At 47.0% G+C, this 18,101-nt stretch overlaps 1 protein-coding gene across 1 annotated transcript in view; it reads right to left on the reverse strand.

Moving 5' to 3' along the window:
* Positions 1-12,888, reverse strand: part of LOC141258737 (fucolectin-like) — a 37,590-nt gene extending 24,702 nt beyond the window's left edge. The window contains exons 1-2 of the mRNA XM_073673792.1: positions 12,719-12,888; positions 9,314-9,372 (exon numbers count right to left, since the gene is read on the reverse strand). Of these exons, the coding sequence (XP_073529893.1) occupies positions 9,314-9,372; positions 12,719-12,873 (214 nt within the window). The 5' untranslated portion in view covers positions 12,874-12,888. The remainder of the gene's footprint in view (positions 1-9,313; positions 9,373-12,718) is intronic.
* Positions 12,889-18,101: the final 5,213 nt, after the last annotated feature.

An 18,101-nucleotide genomic window follows, 5' to 3' on the forward strand; every position in this document is an offset into this window, starting at 1 on the left:
CAGAATAGGGATGAGGGGTTCCATGCATACCAGGAGAGGGATGAGGGAGCCATACATACCAGGATTAGGGGATGAGGGGTACCATATATTCCAGGATTGGGGATTGAGGGGGCCACACATACCAGGATTGAGGGATGAGGGGTACCAAGCATACCAGATTGGGGGATGATGGGTACCAAGCATACCAGGATTGGAGGATGAGGGGTACCATGCATACCAGGATTGGGAGATGAGGGGTGCCATGCATTCCGGGATTGGGGGTTGAGGGGGCCACACATACCAGGATTGGGGGATGAGAGGTACCATACATACCAGGATTGGGGTATGAGGGGTGCCATGCATATTAGGATTGAGGGATGAGGGGTGCCATGCACACCATGATAGGGATTAAGGGACCATGTATTACCAGGATTGCGGGGTGAGAGGACCATGCATACCAGTATTGGGGGGTGAGAGGTGGCATGCATACCAGAATAGGGATAAGGGGTGCCATTCATACCAGGATAGGAATGCGGGGTACCATGCATACCAGGATAGGGATGAGGGAGCCATACATACCAGGATTGGGGGATAAGGGGTACCATACATTGCAGGATTGGGGATTGAGGGGGCCACACATACCAGGATTGAGGGATGAGGGGTACTAAGCATACCAGGATTGGGGGATGAGGGGTACCAAGCATACCAGGATGGGGGGATGAGGGTTACCATATTGTACATACCAGGATTGGGGGATGAGTGGTGCCATGCATTCCAGGATTGGGGGTTGAGGGGGCCACACATACCAGGATTGAGGGATGAGGGGTACCATACATACCAGGATTGGGGGATGAGGGGTGACATGCATACCAGGATTGGGGGATGAGAGGTGCCATGCATACCATGATAGGGATGAAGGGACCATGTATTACCAGAATTGGGGGGTGAGGGGACCATGCATACCAGGATTGGGGGATGAGGGGTACCATACTGTACATACGATGATTGAGGGATGATGGGTGCCATGAATTCCATGATTGGGGGATGAGGGGTGCCATGCATACCAGGATTGAAGGATGAGGGGTACCAAACATACCAGGATTGGGGGATGAGGGGTACCAAGCATACCAGGATTGGGGGATGAGGGGTACCATACATACCAGGATTGGGGGATGAGGAGTGCCATGCACACCATGATAGGGATGAAGGGACGATGTATTAACAGGATTGGGGGGTGAGAGGACCATGCATACCAGGATTGGGGGGGGTGAGGGGTGCCATGCATACCAGAATAGGGATGAGGGGTGCCATTCATACCAGGATAGGAATGCGGGGTACCATGCATACCAGGATAGGGATGAGGGAGCCATACATACTAGGATTGGGGGATGAGGGGTACCATACATTGCAGGATTGCGGATTGAGGGGGCCACACATAACAGGATTGAGGGATGAGGGGTACTAAACATACCAGGATTGGGGGATGAGGGGTACCAAGCATACCAGGATTGGGGGATGAGGGGTGCCATGCATTCCAGGATTGGGGGTTGAGGGGGCCACACATACCAGGATTGAGGGATGAGGGGTACCAAACATACCAGGATTGGGGGATGAGCAGTACCATACATACCAGGATTGGGGTATGAGGGGTGCCATGCATACCATGATAGGGATGAAGGGACCAAGTATTACCAGAATTGGGGGGTGAGGGGACCATGCATACCAGGATTGGGGGGTGAGGGGTGCCATGCATACCCGAATAGGGATGAGCGGTGCCATACATACCAGGATAGGAATGCGGGGTACCATGCATACCAGGATAGGGATGGGGTACCATGCATACCAGGATAGGGATGGGGTGCTATGCATACCAGGATAGGGATGAGGGGTACCATACATACCAGGATAGGAATGTAGGGTACCATACATTCCAGGATGAGGGATTGGGTGCCATGCATACCAGGATGAGGGGTACCATGCATACCAGAATAGGGAAGAGGGGTTCAATGCATACGAGGATAGGGATGAGGGAGCCATACATACCAGGATTAGGGGATGAGGGGTACCATATATTCCAGGATTGGGGGTTGAGGGGGCCACACATAACAGGATTGAGGGATGAGGGGTACCAAGCATACCAGGATTGGAGGATGAGGGGTGCCATGCATTCCAGGATTGGGGGTTGAGGGGGCCATACATACCAGGATAGGAATGCAGGGTTCCATGCATACCAGGATACGGATGAGGGAGCCATACATACCAGGATTGGGGGATGAGGGGTACCATACATTGCAGGATTGGGGATTGAGGGGGCCACACATACCAGGATTGCAGGATGAGGGGTACTAAGCATAAAAGGATTGGGGGATGAGGGGTACCAAGCATACCAGGATTGGGGGATGAAGGGTACCAAGCATACCAGGATTGGGGGATGAGGGGTACCATACTGTACATACCAGGATTGGGGGATGAGTGGTGCCATGCATTCCAGGATTGGGGGATTAGGGGGCCACACATACCAGGATTGAGGGATGAGGGGTACCAAACATACCAGGATTGGGGGATGAGGGGTACCATACATACCAGGATTGGGGGATGAGGGGTGACATGCATACCAGGATTGGGGGATGAGGGGTGCCATGCATACCATGATAGGAATGAAGGGACCATGTATTACCAGAATTGGGGGGTGAGGGGACCATGCATACCAGGATTGGGGGATGAGGGGTACCATACTGTACATACCAGGATTGGGGGATGAGGGGTGCCATGCATTCCAGGATTGGGGGTTGAGGGGGCCACACATACCAGGATTGAAGGATGAGGGGTACCAAACATACCAGGATTGGGGATGAGGGGTACCAAGCATACCAGGATTGGGGGATGAGGGGTACCATACATACCAGGATTGGGGGATGAGGGGTGGCATGCATACTAGGATTGGGGGATGAGGGGTGCCATGCACACCATGATAGGCATAAAGGGACCATGTATTACCAGGATTGGGGGGTGAGAGGACCATGCATACCAGGATTGGGGGGGGTGAGGGGTGCCATTCATACTAGGATAGGAATGCGGGGTACCATGCATACCAGGATAGGGATGAGGGAGCCATACATACCAGGATTGGGGGATGAGGGGTACCATACATTGCAGGATTGGGGATTGAGGGGGCCACACATACCAGGATTGAGGGATGATCGGTACTAAACATACCAGGATTGGGGGATGAGGGGTACCAAGCATACCAGGATTGGGGGATGAGGGGTACCATACTGTACATACCAGGATTGGGGGATGAGGGGTGCCATGCATTCCAGGATTGGGGGTTGAGGGGGCCACACATACCAGGATTTAGGGATGAGGGGTACCAAACATACCAGGATTGGGGGATGAGGGGTACCATACATACAAGGATTGGGGGATGAGGGGTGCCATGCATACCAGGATTGGGGGATGAGCGGAGCCATGCATACCATGATAGGGATGAAGGGACCATGTATTACCAGAATTGGGGGGTGAGGGGACCATGCATACCAGGATTGGGGGGAGAGGGGTGCCATGCATACCAGAATAGGGATGAGGGGTGCCATGCATACCAGAATATGAATGTGGGGTACCATGCATACCAGGATAGGGATGGGGTACTATGCATACCAGGATAGGGATGAGGGGTACTATACATACCAGGATAGGAATGCGGGGTACCATAAATACCAGGATGGGGTGCCATGCATACCAGAATAGGGATGAGGGGTACCATGCATACCAGGATAGGGATGAGGGAGCCATACATACCAGGATTGGGGATGAGGCGTGCCATGCATACCAGGATGAGGGATTGGGTGCCATGCATACCAGGTTTCTGGGATGAGAAGGCCATACATACCAGAATGGGGATGAAGGATTCCATCTCTACCAGGATGAGTGATAGGATGCCATGCATATCAGGATAGGATGGTGGGGACAGGATGGGGGCAGCACAAATACCAGGATGGGGGCAGCACAAATACCAGGAGGGGGGCAGCACATAACAGCATGGGAGACCATATACCAATAAAAATGCTCGCCACCCGGGTGTAGAGCGGGTTCAATAGCTAGTTTTATATATTGTGACAAAGTCACTGGCAGAATACCGGAGGGGAGATGCGTGTCTCTGAGACGTTTTGCTTCAGTGATGTAAAACATGGAGGTTTCTCCTGCACGTTAGGTGCAGAGAGGGTTAATAGCCAGAGTTACAAGAACATGCTTTACAGGTGGATGGCTAAGTGCTGGGAGAGAAGCCATCCACCCTATCTCCACTCCAGGTTGTGGTTTTGGGCTATAAAGAGCCAGCCTTTTGACTCAGGAGTTGGTCAGTATCTGGAGGCCAGCTCCCGAGAGAGGAGTGTGTGCTTGTTTCTGCTGAACCTGAACAGTGTGGTTTTTGCTAACCCTGAGTGACCGGACCCCGGCCGGTGCAAGGACATTATGTTTATTTTACATGAACTTTTTATTAGTTTATGCTACACAATAAACCAACTAAAAATTTAAAGAGACAGTGTTCTGTTTATACCTCAATGCGTAGCCGAGTGAGCCGATCTTCCACAATATATATATAATCTCCTATGGTTTACAAAAACTCTGATCTTTGTAAAAAAAAATAAAAATTTAGTGTCACCATTTTCTCAGATCTGCAACTTTTGTTTTTAATTCTTCTTCTGTGAATGGAGCTGTGTAAGTTGTATTTTCTGCTTGGTCCTGGTTATCTTGTACAGTAAAATGCCTTTCTAATATTTATTCACATCATCTATGTTTTAGCTCAATCTTTTGCAGCTACAGTCACCAAGAGCCATCAACAAATCTTGTTTTCAGTATTACTTAGTTTTGCACAGATAATGGAATTGTCACCTGTGCAATACTAAGGAAATCCTGAAATCCTGATCTGTTGGTGGCTCTTCTGGACTGCAGTTGGGGAATAATGTTCTATCTTTCTTTCATATTTAACGTTCTTTCACACAGCATGTACAATGCATCCATATCAGTCCTTTTCTCTTCCTTACTCTCATGTACAGCTCTCATGCTCTTCTCATATTCTTAAAACACTCAAATCCATCCACTCCCACTGTACAATGCAGGAGACACCATTGCAAATCAGTGAACCATCTACTCACTCTCTCTATTGTGCTTCTCATAATAACTGGTGAATCCTCCCTAACGCTGGCCCACTCTGTACTACTACATCTAACGCCTTTTCTTCTGTACACAGAATCTTATTAACATTCAGTACAGCCTTCTCCAGTCTCCTTTAACTGTTCTCTCTGGAGCTCCAGATTTGTGTGTGACAAACTCTCCTACATTCACAATTTCTTCCTTTCTAATTCTCTAAAGCTTCTTGCTTTCTCTGAAACTTTGATCCAGCAGTTTGGACACTACCTCCGCTGCTGGTCTTTTCTATGATGAGCTACATTTTTCCAGACCTGAGAACAGACAAGATGGAAGTGTTGGTCTGCTTCTTTCATCAATATGTTCTTTTCAGATAATCTTTCCCCCACAGGATCCTCACTTATATTTCCCTGTTTTGAAGTCTACACTGTAAGATGTTTCCACTCCTTCTCTCTGTGAGTGACAGGTGTGTACCATTCTCTGGGCCAATCTCTCCAGTTCCTGAATGACTTAGTAGTTTGGCTGTACATCTCCTCCTCACCTCTGTCTACCACCCTACCCATCCTCTCCACAGTGCTGCAACACCCTACATCTCCTCTTCATCTTTGTCTACCACTCTACCCATCTTCTCCACAGTGCTGCCGCATCCTACATTTCCTCATCTCTGTCAACTACTTTATGTCTTCTCCACAGTGCTGCACCACCCTACATCTCCTCATCTCTATATACCACCCTAACCATCCTCTCCACAGTGCTGCACCCCCCTACATCTCCTCCTCATCTCTGTCTACCACTCTACCCATCTTCTCCACAGTGCTGCAACACCCTACATCTCCTCCTCATCTTTGTCTACCACTCTACCCATCTTCTCCACAGTGCTGCAACACCCTACATCTCCTCCTCATCTTTGTCTACCACTCTACCCATCTTCTCCACAGTGCTGCACCGCCCTACATCTCCTCCTCATCTCTGTATACCACCATACCTGTCCTCTCCACAGTGCTGTACCACCTACATCTCCTCCTCATCTCTGTCTACCACCCTACCTGTCTCCTCCACAGTGCTGCACCGCCCTACATCTCCTCCTCATCTCTGTATACCACCATACCTGTCCTCTCCACAGTGCTGTACCACCTACATCTCCTCCTCATCTCTGTCTACCACCCTACCCATCCTCTCCACAGGGCTGCACCGCCCTATATCTCCTCCTCATCTGTGTCTACCACCATACCTGTCCTCTCCACAGTGCTGTACCACCTACATCTCCTTCTCATCTCTGTATACCACCCTACCCATCCTCTCCACAGTGCTGCACAGCCCTACATCTCCTCCTCATCTGTGTCTACCACCCTATCTACCCTCTCCACAGTGCTGCACTGCCCTACATCTCCTCCTCATCTCTGTATACCACCCTACCCGTCCTCTCCACAGGGCTGCACCGCCCTACATCTCCTCCTCATCTCTGTCTACCACCTACCCGTCCTCTTTACAGTGCTGCACTGCCCTACATCTCCTCCTCATTTGTCTACCACCCTACCCATCTTCTCTACAGTGCTGCACCACCCTACATCTCCTCCTCACCTCTGTCTACCACCCTACCCGTTTTGTCCACATTGCTGCACCACCTACATCTCCTCCTCACCTGTATATACTGCCCTTCCCATGCACAGTGCTGCTCTGCCTCATCTCTGTATACCACCCTACCCATCCTCTCCACAGTGTTGCACCGCCCTACATCTCCTCCTCATCTGTGTCTACCACCCTATCTACCCTCTCCACAGTGCTGCACTGCCCTACATCTCCTCCTCATCTCTGTATACCACCCTACCCGTCCTCTCCACAGGGCTGCACCGCCCTACATCTCCTCATCTCTGTCTACCACCTACCCGTCCTCTTCACAGTGCTGCACCGCCCTACATCTCCTCCTCATTTGTCTACCACCCTACCCATCTTCTCTACAGTGCTGCACCACCCTACATCTCCTCCTCATCTCTGTCTACCACCCTACTCGTTTTGTCCACATTGCTGCACCACCTACATCTCCTCCTCACCTCTATATACTGCCCTTCCCATGCACAGTGCTGCTCTGCCTCATCTCTGTTTACCACCTTACCCGGTCCTCTCTACAGGACACTACCTGTGCTCTCAGTTTTTCTAAAAAATTCCACAAAAAAAATTTAAAAAATGAAGTTCCGCTGTTGTCTTTTGTGTCTTAAGTTTTATGGCATTTAACAATGACATGGAACAATGAGATGGAACGGTGATTCTTTAAGTCACAACAATTAAAGTTAATTTTATCCTTTAGATGTTTAAGAAAAATTACAGTAGCTTTATGTAGCCATTTTCAGAGATTCATAATTTAATTTATTTTTTTGCATCGATGGAGCTGTGAGAGGGCTTGCATTTTGTGCAGTGATTTTATGTTTTTAATGGGACCAGTTTTGACATTTTTTGAGGAGGTTTACTGACAGAAAAATGCTAATTTTCAAGTTTAAACTTTTTTACACTGTTTACCTTATTGGTTAATTTTTTTTTTATACCGGATACGTTCATTTATTTATTTTTTTATTTCTGTATTTTTGAAGTAGGAAAAGGGAAGGGAATGCTTTAATATGCCGTAATTATCTTTTTTTTTTTTCATTTTTATTGTATTTTTTAGTAGGGGACTTAAACTTGCAATAGTTTGCTTGTACTTTACACTGTAGTGTAGAAAACAAATGATGATCTCCTATGAAGTATAGCCTCGTGAATATAAAGATGACATCAATAGGGTCTTTAGCAGACCCCCGACTGCATTGACGGTCCATCGGCACACCGCTATTGTTAAGAGATACGATATATGAAGAATAAAAAATGTTGGTGTTATCTCCACCCTATTAAATAGGCCACACCCCATTTTATGGCATATGAGTCACAAAAGTGAATATATATAACATATCATTCATCACAATGAATGCAGACCACACAGGAGACCTGACCCGACGCCACAAGCAAATGCCCAGTGCCATCCTTCCCAACACTCTTGATTTTGCCTGATTTTTGCAAAACAGATCCAGGGAACTGTATAACAAAAAGCGCAATGTTTAGCAAAGTCACAGCCCAAATTGGACAACTTGGGGGTCGTCCTGGATTTTTGCAGTGTTCCTTGGGGTGGGGTTAAAATTTCCTGACTTATTAGTTCTAACTATTGATAGTAATCACGCCCCAAGCCAGATCTGCCCCCTAATAACATTAGCCCGGAGCATTTTCTGTTTTTGCATTTTTGTTTTTTCTTCTTCCCAGAGCCAGAAAATTTTTATTATTTTTCATTCAATATGGCCATGTGAGGGCTTGTTTTTTGCAGAATGAGTTGTACTTTTAAACGCCATCACTGGTTTTACCATATCATGTACTGTAAAACGGGGAAAAAAAATTCCAAATGCGGTGAAATTTCAAAAAAATGCAATTCCACGGTTGTTGTTTTTTTGTTTTTTACCACGTTCACCACTGAATGCTAAAACTGAAAATTCTTATTCTCCAGGTCATTACGAGTTCGTAGACACCAAACATGTATAGGTTCTTTTTTTATTTAAGTGGTGAAAAAAAAAATCCAAAGTTTGCTAAAAATAAAAAAAAAAATACTGCAATTTTCCGAGACCTGTAGCGTCTCCATTTCTTGGGATCTGGGGCCGGGTGAGGGCTTATTTTTTTGCATACCAAGCTGACATTTTTATTGATGCTATTTTGGGATAAATACAATGTTTTGATCTCGCCCGTTATTGCATTTTATTGCAATGTTGTGGCGACCAAAAAAAACGTAATTCTGGCGTTTGAAATTTTGTTTTCTCACTACGTCGGATTAATTCTTTTTTTATATTGATAAATCGGGCGATTCTGAACGCAGCGATACCAAATATGTTTTGTTTTTTTATTATTATTTTATTTTGAATGGGGCAAAAGGGGGTGATTTAAACTTTTATATATATATATAAATATATAAATATATATTATATATTATATTTTTTTTATATATATATATATTTTTAAATATTTTTAAAAACATTTATTTTACACTTTCTGAATGCGTCAATAGTCTCCATAGGAGACTAGAAGCAGTGGTTTTCTGATTGCTTCTACTGCATACGATGAGCAGATCGCCTAATTCTCATGTGAATTTGTTATAAAGTGTAAAGAAAGAAGTGTACTGAACCTGTAGAAGCGCCGTCAGACACCATCCAGGCGAGGACAATGAGGAAAAGAAGCTTCATCCTAAAAATCATCAAATAATTCTGGTAAATTGTTTGTTCCCATTTATATATGAAGCACATTAAAGCCTTGTTTCCTTGTGATAAGTGTTTGGGTGCAGTACTAACTAACGGTCACAAGATGTCACTGTCTAAAATGTAGATGAAAGGTAAAGTTTGCCCAGCTACACAGCAGGCATAGAGACAGTGTGAGGACAGCAGCCCATAGTGGGTGGGCACTTTGGGAATCTCTGGGTAGTTTTTCAGGAACAGGAAGTGACAGTCAGTGTGTAGAGAGAGAGAGATGACAAGCAGCAGACAGGTTAAGGGCTGCTAGGGACAACGTGGGGCTAGTACCTCAGGGTAGTGGATTGCCAGAGAACCCCTTCAGGCAGAGTGAGATGGAATCTGAATATAGTGCTAGTGGTGGAGAAGAACCCCTAGGGCCAGAGAAGTTGTGTCCAGTACCTGTGGGAAGGATCACCACCTGTTGGGCCTTTTATCCCTGCCTGTAAAGACTGCCAGTTACCCAGTAAAAGTTTGATTGTTATTATGACTCTCATGTCCCCTGGATTGATTGCTGCCCAGCTCCAGAAGAGGAGTTCCTGGAAGCAGAGGAGGCCTGTAAGCCAGAAGTAAGTGGGAAGCAGCAGCGCACCGGGACGGGGGGGCACTCTGTCTGTAGGGTGCAGGAGCGAGCAGGGGCAGCAGCTTGCCCACCACTACCTCGCTGAGGCACCTAACATATATTCCCTTACAAATGGTCTTGCACTTCCCTGACTATGTCTGTCCCTGAGGACTATGTATATAGGTGAAACAACTACCAGAGTTAAGCCGCAGCCCCACTATCAGTATTTGGTCAGTATTCGGTCAGTATTTGTTCTCAGGAGTGGGTGATAAATGCAGAATTGGTGACTTGTTTCTATTCTACCTTTCCTCTGATTGTTCCTCACCTGGTTTTGGCTCCCACTCCTGAGACAAAATACTGACCGAATACTGACCAAATACTGATAGTGGAGCCGTGGCCTTAAGGAGAGAATCGGGAATCATAAAAGCACAAGAACCGGTGGCCAAATATTTCCTGGAGGAAGGACCTACAGTCAGTCCAGGTTCATAATAATGGAATGAGGAGGGAACTGACAGCACATACTGAAGTCTATGGAGCTTGGGCTCATGCAGACACCAAGGACATTCACTCTACAGGAGAGAGAGGACCCCACTGACCATAAGAGCTTACACTCTACAGGAGAGAGAGGACCCCACTGACCATAAGAGCTTACACTCTACAGGAGAGAGAGGACCCCACTGACCATAAGAGCTTACACTCTACCGGAGAGAGAGCACCCCACTGACCATAAGAGCTTACACTCTACAGGAGAGAGAGGACCCCGCTGACCATAAGAGCTTACACTCTACAGGAGAGAGAGGACCCCACTGACCATAACAGCTTACACTCTACAGGAGAGAGGACCCCGCTGACCATAAGAGCTTACACTCTACAGGACAGAGAGAATATCCCACTGACCATAAGAGCTTACACTCTACAGGAGAGAGAGAGGACCCCGCTGACCATAAGAGCTTACACTCTACAGGAGAGAGAGAGGACCCCGCTGACCATAAAAGCTTACACTCTACAGGAGAGAGAGAGGACCCCGCTGACCATAAGAGCTTACACTCTACAGGGGAGAGAGGACCCCACTGACCATAAGAGCTTACACTCTACAGGAGAGAGAGGACCCCACTGACTGTAAGAGCTTACACTCTACAGGAGAGAGACAGGACCCCACTGACCATAAGAGCTTACACTCTACAGGAGAGAGAGGACCCCACTGACCATAAGAGCTTACACTCTACAGGAGAGAGAGAGAGGACCCCACTGACCATAAGAGCTTACACTCTACAGGAGAGCGAGAGGACCCCACTGACCATAAGAGCTTACACTCTACAGGAGAGAGAGAGAGGACCTCACTGACCATAAGAGCTTACACTCTACAGGAGAGAGAGGACCCCACTGACCATAAGAGCTTACACTCTACAGGAGAGAGAATACCCCACTGACCATAAGAGCTTACACTCTACAGGAGAGAGAGGACTCCACTGGCCATAAGAGCTTACAATCTACAGAAGAGAGAGGACCTCACTGCCCATAAGAGCTTACACTCCACAGGAGAGAGAGAGAGGACCCCACTGACCATAAGAGCTTACACTCTACAGGAGAGAGAGAGAGGACCCCACTGACCATAAGAGCTTACACTCTACAGGAGAGAGAGAGAGGACCCCACTGACCATAAGAGCTTACACTCTACAGGAGAGAGAGAGAGGACTCCACTGGCCATAAGAGCTTATGCTTTACAGGAGAGAGAAGACCCCACTGACCATAAGAGCTTACAATCTACAGAAGAGAGAGGACCTCACTGCCCATAAGAGCTTACACTCCACAGGAGAGAGAGAGAGGACCCCACTGACCATAAGAGCTTACACTCTACAGCAGAGAGAGAGAGGACCCCACTGACCATAAGAGCTTACACTCTACAGGAGAGAGAGAGAAGACCCCACTGACCATAAGAGCTTACACTCTACAGAAGAGAGAGGACCTCACTGCCCATAAGAGCTTACACTCTACAGGAGAGAGAGGACCCCGCTGACCATAACAGCTTACACTCTACAGGAGAGAGAGGACACCACTGACCATAAGATCTTACACTCTACAGGAGAGAGAGGACCCCACTGACCATAAGAGCTTACACTCTACAGGAGAGAGAGGACCCCACTGACCATAAGAGCTTACACTCTACAGAAGAGAGAGGACCCCACTGACCATAAGCGTTTACACTCTACAGGAGAGAGAGGACCCCACTGACCATAAGAGCTTACACTCTACAGGAGAGAGAGGACCCCACTGACCATAAGAGCTTACACTCTACAGGAGAGAGAGGACCCCACTGACCATAAGAGCTTACACTCTACAGGAGAGAGAGGACCCCACTGACCATAAGAGCTTACACTCTACAGAAGAGAGAGGACCCCACTGACCATAAGCGTTTACACTCTACAGGAGAGAGAGGACCCCACTGACCATAAGAGCTTACACTGCACAGGAGAGAGAGAGAGGACTCCGCTAATTATCAGAGCTGACACACTTCGAGAGAGAGCGGCCACTGATTAACATTACCAGTTCCAATTAAAAGGGTTGTCCAATACTAAAAACCATTCACCTTCTAGGCCCCGCCATTCCCTCTACACAGTCCCCTGACAGTCTCTTCTTGGGACATTGGTGCGGTGCAGAGGAATAAGTAATAAATATTAACCGTCATGAGACTTTCTGCCCCCAACAAACATCAATGAGAAAAGGGGGAAAAAGTGCTTCTCACCTGAACCAATGGAAGAGCCGATGTGAAGCCAAACGGAAGGAGACACAACAGGTTATTATGTATCGTCTACCTAGACTTATGGTGGGATCACTTACCAGGAGCCTTATATACACACAGGACAGATATAAAGAGGGAAGTTCTCTTACTACAGACATATTTCACTTTAATTTCACAGTTATTTCAAAAAAGAGTCATGAAGACCTTGTACGATAAGGAGATAAAATAAGTTATGGAGTTGACCACATAGGAGAATGAGACATAACTGATATTTCTATACATGCCATAAATGGCCTTCAAAAATCCAGACGTTACTGTAGAGGAAGACAAGTCCACCCTGCAAAATACCAAAAGTACAAGTTATACAGAAGGAAATATCTACAGTGCCTTGAAAAAGTCTTCATACCCCATTAACTTTTCCACATTTTTCACGTAACACCCGCAAACTTAAATGTATTTTATTGGGATTTTATGTGACACCAACACAAAGTAACAAGTATTTGTGACATGTAAAATAAATGATACAGGGTTTTTTTTAATTACTTTAAAAATATAAATCTGAATATTGTGAGGTGCATTCGTATTCAGCCCCTGTAGTCTGATGCCCCTAAATAGAATCCTGAGTGACCAATCGCCTCCAGAAGTCACATAATTAGTACATTGCCTCCCCCTGCCCTGGGTGTGATTTCTTCTCAGTGTAACTACAGCTGTTCTGTGAAGGCCTCAGAGTTTTGTGTGAGAACATTAATAAGGATTAAATAGCATCATGAAAACCAAGGAGCTCACCAGACAGGTCAGGGATAAAGCTGAAAACCAAGGAGCTCACCAGACAGGTCAGGGATAAATTTGTGGAGAAGAGTAAAGTAGGGTTAGGTTATAAACAAGTAGCCCAAGCTCTGAACATCTCATGGAGCACTGTTCAATCCATCATGCAAAAACGGAAGGAGTATGGCACAACTGCAAACTTACCAAGACATGGCTGTCTACCTAAACTGACATCCCAAGCAAGGAGAGCGCTAGTTAGAGAAGCGTCCCATGGTCACTGGAGGAACTACAGAGATCCACAGCTCATGTGGGTGAATCCGTCCACAGGACAACTATTAGTCCTATGCTCCACAAATCTGGCCTTTATGGAAGAGTGGCAAGAAAAAAGCCATTTTTTGAAATCAAGATGTAAGAAATACCATTTGCTGCTTGCAAAAATTCATGTAGAGGACAAAGCGAGGATGTGGAAGAAGGAGCTCTGGTCAGTCAGGTGAGAGCAAAGTAGGACTTTGTGGAAAACTAACACTGCACATCACCTTGAAAACACCATCCCCACCATCACACATAGTGAAGGCAGCATCCTGTTGTGGGGAAGCTTTTCTTCAGCAGAGACAGGGATTCTGGTCAGAGGTGATGGGAAGATGGATGGAGCTAAATACAGAGCAATCATTAGGGAAAACTTGTTAGCGGCTACAAATGACTTGCAATTGGGGCATAGGTTCACCTTCCAACAGGACAATGACCCTAAACATCCTGCCAGAGCTACAATGGAGGGTTTAGATCCGAGCTTATTCCTGTGTGTGAACGGCGCAGTCACAGTCCAGACCCAAATCCCAGAGAATCTGTGACAAGACGTGAAAATCACTGATCACAGACGTCTCCATCTGATCACTGAGCGAGAGCGAGGGGGCAAAGAAGAAGGGGTGAAATGTCACCTCTAGATGTGCAAATCTGGAGAGACAGACCCCAAAAGACTGCAGAGAAAGCTGCAGAGACAGACCCCAAAAGACTGCAGAGAAAGCTGGAGAGACAGACCCCAAAAGACAGAATACCAAGACCATGGATTCCAAAGGTGAAGCAACCACAACACCGTTACTGTGGGACACAGACAATCTGCCATGGTCCTGTAATGCAACTTGCTGCAAGTCAACAAGAGCTTGTCCTGGCCATGTGGGAACTCATAGCCCATGTGCACACACGGTCCCAGATTCCTGCAGTTTGTCCATCAGCTACTCAACACCTGCAGAAACCTAATTCTCACCTGTAACCCTATGCCTAGGAGACATCTCCACATTTGCCTACTCCTGCATGTATTAATGGTGAAGGCTTGCTGTGGTTTCATGAACCAATACACTGTACACTTTGAGATGTGTCCTTGGTAGTTTTTTTCTGACCAGTCCAAAGTGGCTTATATTTTTTCTTTTTTGTCTGGGGACGCTTTGGAGTGGGCTGCCCCATTGTGGGAGCAGGATGATGCTATGCTTTATTCCCATCTTTCCTGTCTGCATTTCATAAAGCATTTGATGAACCAGGTCGTGTCCACTCCAACACTGATTCCATACTGTGGCTCAGACAAGGGACTATTTCTGTGGGACCTTATGCCATCCAGTTCCGCACACTGTCTGCTGAATTAGCTTGGAAAAATGGCGCTCTCCTGGCTGTCCTTTTATGCCAGCTTATCCAGTCGGATCAAAGATGAACTCACTGGTAGAGATTTGCCGCCCCCCCCTCGTTGACTTGATTTACCTTGCTACTCATATGGACTTTAGTTTTAAAGAGTGGTTTAAGGGAAAAATGCTTGATTCTCATGTCAGAATGCCTTTAAATCCCGGGCAGACATACCGCCGGTGTAGCTGCACCGGGGCCCGGAGGTGGAGGGGGGCCCTTGCAGGGCGGCTAATACTGAGGGCAATCTGGCCTGTTACTCAGAGCCCGAAGCCCCGGGGAGCGGGGAGCCCATGGCCAGATTGCCCTCATCATACGCGGCGGGCAGGGAGTGATCCCTGGAGCTCCACTGCTGACAGCAGGAAAATAGCGGTGGAGAGAGAGATCCATCCTCTGCTTCCTGCCCGGTGCTTTCTCCCTGACAGGCTTGCATGTCTTCATGACGTCTGTCTGTGTCAGGGAGAAAGTTGCCAGCAGCGACGAAGCTGCTGGGGAACAGGCAGAGAAGTGGGTTTTTTTTGTTGTTGTTTGTTTTTTTACTACTACACTGAGAGGTCCAGGATAATGAGGGGTGGTGGGGGAGATGACAATGATGGGGATGAGGGAGAACAATGATAATGGAGGTGGGGAAGACAATGATGGAAGTGGAGGAGATGACAATGATGGGGATGGAGAGAACAATGATGGATGTGGGGGAGATGACAGTGATGGAAGTGGGGGAGAAAAATGATGTGGAGAGGACAATGATGGAGGTGGGGGAGAGGACAATGATGGACATGTGAAAGATGACATGATGGGGATGGGGAGATGACAATGATAGAGGTGGGGGAGATGACAATGATGGAGGTGGGAGAGATGACAGTGATGAGGAAGGAGGAGTGCAATGATGAAGGTGGAGATGACAATGAGGGAGGTGGGGGAGATGACAATGATGGAAGTTGGGGAGATGAGAATTAGGGCTGTGGGGAGAAGGACAATGATGGAGGTGGGGGAGATGACAATATTGGAGATGGGAAAGATGACTGATGGAGGTGGGGGAGATGACAATTATGGAGGTGCGGGAGAACAATGATGAGGTGGGGGAGACCAATTATGGAGGTGGGGGAGATGACATTGATGAAGGTGGGGGATAGGACAATGATGGACATGGGGGAGGACAATGATGGAGGTGGGTGAGATGACAATGATGGAGGTGGGGGAAAGGATAATGATGGATATATTTTGATTGGTGAGTGGCTAATAATATATTAATGGTGGGGTACATATCTGTATTCAGGGGCGCAGTGCGGGGGAGACACATGTATGCATACAATATATGTGACCTTGTTATTTTCAGGGCTGCGGTGATCATTGTGACAAGACGAGTCGTGGCTGGGAGATGTCGACATTAAGGTCTAACCAGATGGAGAAGAAGCAGCAGAAACCGTCTCTGATCAGATGAGACGTCAGCGGTAAGTGCTGGATGTAAATATTATTCTGTATCTGCACTGTGTGACTTGGAGTGATAATGTTATCTGTAAAATCCCTTAAGCCCCCGTCTCACATAGCGAGATCGCTGCTGTGTCATGGTTTTGGTGACGCAACAGCGACCTCACCAGCGATGTCGCTATGTGTGACACTTTGCAACGATCAGGCCCCTGCTGTGAGGTCGCTGATCGCTGCAAAGTGTCCTGGACCATTTTTTGGTCGTTGCCCTCCTGCTGGTCAGCACACATCGCTGTGTGTGACCAGCGTGAGAGCAGCGATCAGGCTGGTAACTATGGTAAACATCGGGTTACTAGGGGCACACGCGCACCTAGTAACCCGATGTTTATCATGGTTACCAGCCTGCTCCTGCTTCAGCAGGCTCGTAACCGGAGCAGGACATCGTGGAAAGATTCTCCCTGATCGCTGGTGAGGCTGCCTGTTTGACAGCTCACCAGCGACCATATAGCGACGCAGCAACGATCCCTGACAGGTCGTATCGTTGTTGGGATCATTGCAGCGTCGCTAAGTGTGACGGGGCCTTTAGACTGAATTCTCACATTTGTGCGAAATGTCCTTGGGCTGCTAGATTTTTTTTATCGGATGGCACATGGACTCGTAGAGTTTTCTAGGTCCATTCACACGTCCATGAAAATCACGGATCTGAGAACGAGATCTAAGAGGGTCAGAGAATGTCCTGTTCTGATCCGATTTTGAGGATCAGAATAGGACATGCTTAGTGCGTCTGTAAAAGCAGGCAGCACACCGACACTGCACACAGATACAGGAATGTAGCCTTATTATGTATAGCACAGTCCCTTAGTATATACAACCCCTGGTAAAAATTATGGAATCACCGGGCTCGGAGGATGTTCATTCTGTTGTTTAATGTTGTTGAAAAAAAGCAGATCACAGACATGGCACAAAACTAAAGTCATTTCAAATGGCAACTTTATGGCTTTAAGAAACACTAAAAGAAATCAAGATAAAAAATGTGGTACTCAGTAAGGGTATTTTTTTTCAGACCAAGCAGAGGGAAAAAATTATGGAATCACTCAATTCCGAGGAAAAAAATTCTGGAATCATGAAAAACAAACACACAAAAGAACACTCCAATACATCTCATTTTGTTGCACCACCTCTGGCTTTAATAACAGCTTGCAGTCTCTGAGGCATGGACTTAATGAGTGACAAACAGTACTCTTCATCAATCTGGCTCCAACTTTCTCTGATTGCTGTTGCCAGATCAGCTTTGCAGGTTAGATCCTTGTCATGGACCATTTTCTTTAACTTCCACCAAAGATTTTCAATTGGATTGAGATCCGGACTATTTGCAGGCCATGACATTGACCTTGTATGTCTTCTTTCGGGGAATGTTTTCACAGTTTTGCTCTATGGCAGGATGCATTATCATCTTGAAAAATGATGTCATCATCCCCAAACATCCTTTCAATTAATGGGATAAGAAAACTGTCCAAAATATCAATGTAAA

The sequence above is a fragment of the Phyllobates terribilis genome, unplaced genomic scaffold (assembly GCF_046119375.1).
Source record: "Phyllobates terribilis strain yellow unplaced genomic scaffold, ASM4611937v1 Scaffold_3__8_contigs__length_932513732, whole genome shotgun sequence".
Classification (NCBI taxonomy): domain Eukaryota; kingdom Metazoa; phylum Chordata; class Amphibia; order Anura; family Dendrobatidae; genus Phyllobates; species Phyllobates terribilis.